Here is an 8,223-nt window from a genome sequence, read left to right on the forward strand (position 1 = left end):
TCTAAAAATTCTTAAATCCAGATAGAAACAAGAAACAAAATTTCAAAAAGAAACAAGACTGAACCTGTGTTTACTTTCTAACAAAGGCACATCAAGATTTATTAATCCACTTAAATGACTGGACACAAAAAGAGGATCTGTTGTTTCAATATCATTACAGCAAAAATAATAATAATAATAAAGAAAGAAAGTCAGCAGAAGGATCAATGTCATTTAAAATGTTTAAATGAATCTCTTGTGTGCGAACAAAATCATGCTAATTGAGGTCAGTTTTTGTCTGTGATACTCTTGGTACATTTTCCTCATTCCTTTAATATCAGAAAAAACACACTGACTTGTAATATGTCCCATAAACATTAAAGTTTTGCATTTTAGACAAAATATCACCCTCTTATTAATATTTTCTAATAATATTTTCATCACAGTGTACTATATATATATATATAGAGAGAGAGAGAGAGAGAGAGAGAGAGACAGACAGAGCGTGTGGACAGGACTTTTATTTTGATGTGGAGATATGACGCCATAAGGTTGCGCCGCGCTTCTGTGTCTGTTGTCTTTATTCTCGGCTGAAGAAAGGTTTGTGTTCTTAGCAATTTAAGCGTTTTAATCGAGAACTGTTCAATCAATTGTATAGCTTTCACAAGCGATGAATCAGTTATTATCGGATTTAACATTGCAATGCGTTATCTAACATTGATTAACATTATTAATAGCGATTAAAGCTCATCCACACAAGAAAAGGGGCGTCTCATTTCATATCTTGAATCCGTTTTTCGTACACGAATTCAGTCACTGTCAAGTAGTGACTGAGAACCGACTTTTTGAAACTTCGAGTCAATTAAAACATATTTTGCATAACGAATCGAATCAGCAAAACACAAACAAATATTTGTAATGACATTTATTTGCTTAATCTTTTAAATATAACCTACAAATCAATAAATGTAAAGCATAAATGTGTTAATATACTGAATGTGTTACTGTATAAAAGATTAACTTTTATTAACGTGTTTTTATGAGTGATTAACTCTGATACACCCAGAGATTTATTTGTTAATAATTCTATTAATTCTCATCTTAATCATGACTGATTGTCCAAACACACAGGAAAAACTCCTAGTGAAGCAGCTGAGATCCACTGATGCACTATTATAAAGATGGATTTTATTAAAGAGGAGGATGAAGACATAAATGTGGTGATTATTAAAGATGAGAGTGAAGACATGAAGATTGAAGAGACATTCAATGTGAAACAAGAAGATAGTGAGACACAAACAGGTTGGTTTCATTCTCAAATTTGAACTCAGTCCTTATTAATCCTTATTAAAATGTCCAGCTCTACAGAAATGAATTATATTTTTGAAGAATGTCATATGAGTGTCCGAATTAAAGTAGTTTATTTGACATTGAGTGGGTCACCTCATAGGAATGCTCATAATGAAACAATTAACCGACAATAAGAATTTTAAATGATTAATACTATTGGTTAACTGGTTTTAAAAGTAATTATTCAAGAAATTTTGGAAATCTTTGCTACATGTTAAAATAAAGATGTTGCACATTTATAATTGAACTTTTGAGAGAGGAAAAAAAAAGTCACATTATTTTAATTAGATTAAAGGTGCAATATGAAATATTTTTGTAATAAAATATCAAAAAACCACTAGGCCAGTGTTATATATTTTGTTACGATTTACAAAAAGTTGGAAACTTAAGAAAATTGCAGTTTTAACCAAGGCCCAGGGACGTGGGAGGAGTCGACTGTCAATTGCGACATACCCGCATTACCCTCGGTTTCCAGTTTTATTTTGTAAAAACCATGAAAAAACCAAAGATGCTTTAATATATTACATGTTCTAATAGACAAGGGAACAACTGTTTTGATATATTTATAGACAGAAAACTAATTGTTGTTATAACTGAACAATTTGTCTTATTGATTAAATAAAAAAAATAATAATTTGTGAGTACCATGATTTACCATGCCTCAGAGAAAAACACTATTTTGTCAAGAAGCTAACATAGCATAATCAGGTGCAGCTTTATTTTTAATAACAGTAATACAGCATTTTCTCCATCATACAATATGTTTTAAAATTAATTGCATGCCATTCATCAACACAAGCCATCCAGCATTTAATATAATATTCTGAAATCTTTCTGCAGTGTGTCTCAAACAAGTGTCTCACAGCAGCCGCTGAGCGAACGCACAGAGTAACATTATAACATAATTTTCAACACACTCAAATATATCTATATCTATAAATATGATAAACAGAGCTGCGTTACATCAGACTCATGACTGAAAAAAAACGGAAGCAGCGCTGGCAACTGTGTCATAATAAAGGTCCTGCTGCGTGTTGCACAATCGCTCCAGCGGCCTCGTTCAGCTCCCACAACACTCGGTCCTGCTCTGCTTCATACTACAGTAACATTAATAATCACATCCATGAACATGATTTCTTCCCGAGTACTATCCCTATTCTTTTGCAACGTCTGTTAAGATGGAGACCACATGTCCCAAGATTCCGTTCTCAGACTTGGCATCATCAAACTACGCCTTTCTTTTGAATAGGCCTCTAGCGGACAGAAGTTTTAGTTTCCCTCACTCCACATCAAATCCTTTAAATTGAACAATATTTAGAACAAGAATGAAAAATAAAAGAAATATAAAGCCAAAGCAAATTCATTTAAAGTGAAACTGAAACAGAAACTGGCACTGGGCTCATGTAGCTTACCCCTCTCATTTGCCACGAATCCAAATGTTTTCTATATTCGCAATGTATTTGGGTGTTTTGTACTTTTCTCGCTCTCCAATATCCATGTAAAACCATCCTTGACATAAATGTGCTTGGCATAACATATTGAGGCAGTGGTCATGGTGAATGGCACAGATTGTACTACAGACTACTTCAATTAAACAGTATATAACGGACAAGTAAAGCTAAATAAATGTTTTAATAGAGAGCAATACTTCAATATTTCCAATGGTGTAGTAAATTCCATGCAGTTTGTTCTTGTTTTGTTTAGACCCCAGAGGATTACATACTTCAAATTCATCTTCATAGAAATGTAGCCTTAGGGCTTGTTGGTTACCTGCAAAGAATTATTATTATTATTATTTTTAAATGAAGTCCATTTTGATAATCATTTAAAAAATATTAATCTTTTATGTTCAGCTCAGTTTGTATTTGTTCCCAAATGTCCTCATATGAACAGTATTTCCTTAAAGGATCACTCCACTTTTTTTGAAAATAGGCTCATTTTCCAACTCCCCTAGAGTTAAACAGTTGAGTTTTACCGTTTTCGAATCCATTCAGCCGATCTCCGGTTCTGGCGGTACCACTTTTAGCATAGCTTAGCATAGTTCATTGAATCTGATTAGACCGTTAGCATCGCGCTTAAAAATGACCAAAGAGTTTTGATATTTTTCCTATTTAAAACTTGACTCTTCTGTAGTTAAATCCTGTACTAAGACCGACAGACAATGAAAAGTTGCGATTTTCTAGGCTGATATGGCTAGGAACTATACTCATTCAGGCGTAATAATCAAGGAACTTTGCTGCCGTATCATGGCTGCAGCAGGCGCAATGATATTACGTAGCGTCTCTCACATACGTCTCCATGGTTGCAAGGCACGTTCCCTGTGCAAGCAGGGGCTCACGGGCGCTGCGTAATATCATTGCACTGCTGCAGCCATGGAACGGCAGCAAAGTTCCTTGATTATTACGCCTGAATGAGAGTATAGTTCCTAGCCATATGGTACCGCCAGAACCGGAGATCGGCTGAATGGATTCGAAAATGGTAAAACTCAACTGTTTAACTCTAGGGGAGTTGGAAAAATAGCCTATTTTCAAAAAAAGTGGAGTGTTCCTTTAATACCTCACAAATAGGAACATAAGTGTAACTTCCAGTCTTGTTACCACTTGAGTCTCTTAGTATGTAATATACAGGTTCAGCCATCTCAGATTTTGATTTACAAAACTCTTAACTTGTGTGGAGACCTAATAAGCCTTGAGACTTCTGAAAAAAAGTCGGGTACAGCACTTCTTGATGTTCTGGTCATGCAGCAAGATCAAATCCATTTTCTTTCATTTAGATGATATGCAAGAAATGCATCATAGTTCTCCTTGAAAAAAATAAATGGTTAATCATGAACAAACAATGAACAAATTTGAACATTTGTAATCATATCAACACCTTTCACACGCTTGTTCAAGCTTCCATGTTTATCATATTTGATGCAAACATTTGTAACAAATCATTCTAAAACCATTTATTTACAGTTTACTTTTAACTGCCGTCAGACTGTCTTGGACATCGTTACTAAAAATGTGTTACTATGAGTTGTGTCTTGCTTTGGACTTGACTGACACACTGGAATTCTGACACTGCGAGCTTCGTGCTTTCTAGCGTTAAATACTTTTTTTGTTGCAATTATTCTGCTTATTATACAAATAAAATACAAGTTTATATCAGTAGTCCCATATTCATAATTGTGATCTCAGTCTGTTTACATATATCTTAATATTGTCATTAACTTAATAAGATTTAATGTAATTTAAGTGTGCACCTAGCAATAGGAAAATATCGGATCAGGACTCTGTATTGCCAAATACTCAAAATTAAATTACTCTCCTCAGATCAGGGGCACCAAAAACTTGATCACTGGCCCAAAAACACTGATAACAAGTGGTCCAAATTTTTTATGTCTGTTACTTTGTGCCAATTAAAATGGGCTTAAACTTGTGTCCATCTTTTTTTACACATTAGAGCCGATGCCACTGAAAGAGGAGAGTGAAGACCTGAATGATGTAAAGGAAGAGGAACATCTTGATTTTATAACTGGAGAAAAATCTTTTAGTTGCTCCCAGACTGAAGAGACTTCCTCACAAAAAAGTGCTCAAAAGACAGGACCTAGAAGTTTCACCTGCTTTCAGTGTGGAAAGTGTTTTAATCACCATGGAAACCTTAAAGTCCACATGAGAATTCACAATGGAGAGAAGCCTTTTACCTGTCAACAGTGTGGAAAAGGTTTCACTGAAAAGGGAAACCTTAAAAAACACATGCTAATTCACACTGGAGAGAAACCTTACACATGCTCTCAGTGTGGAAAGAGTTTCACTGGAAAAGGAAGTCTTAAAGTCCACATGAGAGTTCACTCAGGAGAGAGCCCTTACACCTGTCAACTGTGTGGAAAGACTTTTACACACAAAGGAACGGTTAATGTCCACATGAGAATTCACACTGGAGAGAAGCCTTATGTTTGCTCTCAGTGTGGAAACAGTTTTACACATCAAGGAAGCCTTAAAGTCCACATGAGAAGTCACACTGGAGAAAAGCCTTTCGCATGTGATCAGTGTGGAAAGAGGTTCAAACGTAAAGTAAACCTTGATTGCCACATGAGGATTCACTCAAGAGATAACAGTTTTATATGTCATCAATGTGGAAGGAGCTTCACAGACGGCAATCTCCTTAAGAATCATGTAATAACTCACATCGGAGAGAAACCTTGTGTCATGTGTCATCACTGTGGACAGACTTGCTCAAACAAAGCAATCCTGAAGATTCACATGAGAGTTCACACTGGAGAGAAGCCTTTCACCTGCCGTCAGTGTGGAATGAGTTTCACAGTTGAAGGAAACCTAAAGACTCATATGAGAGTTCACACTGGAGAGAAGCCTTTCTCATGCCCTCAGTGTGAAAAGAGTTTCACAGTTAAAGCAAACTTAAAGACTCACATGAGGCTTCACACTGGAGAGAAGCCTTTCACGTGTCTTCAGTGTGAGAAGAGTTTCACGTATCACACAGAGTTGAAACGTCATATGCAAATGCATTCTGGTAAGAAAACGCAGTGTTCTTCAGTGTGATGGAGGTTAAGAAAACTGAACAATTTCAAAAATCACCTGCAGATTCACTCAATTCGTTGTGATCAGTGTAATAAAAAAAATATTTTGTCATCACACCTTAAAATACACTTAAGTAATTTATATGTAAGACCCTTCTTTTATTTTATTTATTTATTTATTTTGTTTGTGAAGAGTTTAAGTTTACCTGGCCCCGCAATTTAAAATGGCCCCAGAAATGTATATATCTATTTATGTATGTATGTATTTAATATCTATCCATTCATATCCTTCAATATGTATCTGAAACTAATTTTGTTTGAATAGAGGAAGTGCTCAGAATCAATGTCAGAATATGTTACAAACTTCCATCTTGCTGTCAAATTGCACAATGTAATGAAAATTATAAATAAAAGGACATTAAAATGAACAATGCGCTGCATTATTATTCTGCAGCAGAGTGATGACATCTCAGATCATTATTCAGTCTCGTGTATACTACATTTAGCCAAGGCTACAAAACCGCCACCCTGCCACAAATAATGGTAGAACTATCACTTCAACCACTAAAGATTGCTTTATAAATAATCTTCCTGATCAGTTTCATCACCTTAGCATACCAGACAGCTTAGAAGAACTCAAGGTTATTGATTCTCTCTTTTCCTGCACACTTGCTCCTTTACGCCTAAAGAAATTATTCCAAGGCCGTGGTACAACGAGCACACTCTGGCCCTAAGGAGAACAGCCAGAAAAAGGGCAGCTGGAAGAAAACAAAACTAAAAATTTCCTGGAAAGAAAGCATTTGTATGTACAGAAAGGCCTTAAAAACTGCTAGATCTACTTATTTTTCAAATCTCTTAGAGGAAAAAAACACAACCTTGACTTTATGAACTTCTCTTTATGACTTTATAAACTTCTCTACTTGCATGATTGACAATTTTAGAGAGAAAATTATAACCATGCAACCGTCTACTACAGTATTGTAGTGTCCCTGAGGAAAAAGTCCATTCATTCGCTGCTATAGGAAAGAAAGAATTGTCTAAACTTGTTAAATCATCGAAATCAACAACTATGTTAGACCCTATACTGACTAAGCTATTGAAAGAGATGCTTCCAGAGGTCATAGATCATCTTCTTAATATTGTTAATTCATCTTTATCACTAGGATACTTATCGAAAACTTTTAAGCTGGCTATTATTACACCTCCTATTAAAAAAACACAACTTGATCCTAGAGAAAGTCAGTTACAGGCCGAGCTTAAATCTACCTTTCTGTCAAAAATACTAGAAAAAGCAGTTTCATCACAACTATGTTCCTTTTTAGAAAGAAATAGTATCTGTGAGGATTTCCAGTCAGGATTTAGACCATACCATAGCACTGAGACTGCTCTCATTAGAGTTACTAATGATTTGCTCTCTATTAGTGTTACTGGATCTTAGTGCTGCATTTGACACTATTGACCACAGCATTCTTTTGAATAGACTTGAAAATTATGTTGGCATTAGTGGCTTGATTAAAATCATACGTAAATGACCGTTATTAGTTTGTGGTAGTAAACGAAGAGACGTCTCACCGATCGCAAGGCTCAGTACTAGGACCGTGCAATTAATCGTATTTTCGATTTCAATTTCTATTTTGGCTTCCAACAATTAGTTAAAAAACAAGATAATTGAGGTAAAACAATTACTGTACGCTGCAGGTGCACTTTTATTCCTCCCTAACCCAAACTTAACCTCCAAATCAGCCGAATAAGAGAGGGATGTAAAATGCAGTCTACTGTTGCTAAACTTCGAAATGTGCTTGATATTAAACCTAAACCGTGCTACTGAAAGCGCATTAAGCCACGAAACGGATGCTTTTCCCTAGGTACCTGTGTACCCGCTCCGAGACAGTGCAGAACGCGCATAAGCAATGGGCTTCAGATATGCACCTAAACAGTCAAATAGCCAACAAATGCCGCTTTTGGTAAGTACCCCCGTAAATGCAGTCATTTATGTCTTATGTACACTGAAAAAGTGAGCGTATATATTGCTGCCATCAGAAATTTGATTAATCACCACTTCTGAAGTCGTGATTACGAGCTCTTCTATGAAGGTAAATCAGTAGCAAAACCCGAGAGGTTGCTGATTTGAATGTGAGAACTTGTCGTATTAATATTTGTATTCGTAAATTGAAATTTACAGCTGAATGTTTCAATTTGCACACGCAGACAACAATCAAAACAACCGTGTTACGAAGTTATAGTTGCAGAGTAATAGTTACAAATATGTAAAATGGCATTCACATCCCATGACAGGAGGATCTGCATAAATGGCCTCATTTGAAACATGTACTTAACGTGCGATAGATGTGGAGCTGATAGGTATGAATGTG

The 8,223-nt window shown here is 35.6% G+C and overlaps 1 protein-coding gene across 2 annotated transcripts; it reads left to right on the forward strand.

Annotated features, from left to right (window-relative positions):
- The first annotated feature begins 536 nt into the window (after positions 1-536).
- LOC137024971 (gastrula zinc finger protein XlCGF57.1-like) lies at positions 537-6,259 on the forward strand. Of its 2 annotated transcripts, none has more exons than XM_067392953.1 (3): positions 537-579; positions 1,111-1,281; positions 4,777-6,259. In XM_067392953.1, exons 2-3 carry the CDS (start codon positions 1,161-1,163, stop codon positions 5,871-5,873), a joined length of 1,218 nt encoding a protein of 405 aa, XP_067249054.1. In that variant the 5' UTR covers positions 537-579; positions 1,111-1,160; the 3' UTR covers positions 5,874-6,259. The 2 variants fall into 2 exon arrangements, with proteins under 2 accessions (XP_067249054.1, XP_067249055.1); XM_067392954.1 differs by lacking the exon at positions 537-579 and adding an exon at positions 818-894.
- Positions 6,260-8,223: the final 1,964 nt, after the last annotated feature.

This window comes from Chanodichthys erythropterus, chromosome 8 (genome assembly GCF_024489055.1).
Source record: "Chanodichthys erythropterus isolate Z2021 chromosome 8, ASM2448905v1, whole genome shotgun sequence".
NCBI classification, from domain to species: Eukaryota; Metazoa; Chordata; class Actinopteri; order Cypriniformes; family Xenocyprididae; genus Chanodichthys; species Chanodichthys erythropterus.

What these genes read in the sequence shown, in the direction of transcription:
- LOC137024971 (XM_067392953.1), top strand. Translation starts at nt 1,161, where the DNA reads ATGGATTTTATTAAAGAGGAGGATGAAGACATAAATGTGGTGATTATT. An exon ending in AGATAGTGAGACACAAACAG is followed by an intron (nt 1,282 to 4,776) that starts GTTGGTTTCATT and finishes TTTACACATTAG; the next exon opens with AGCCGATGCCACTGAAAGAG.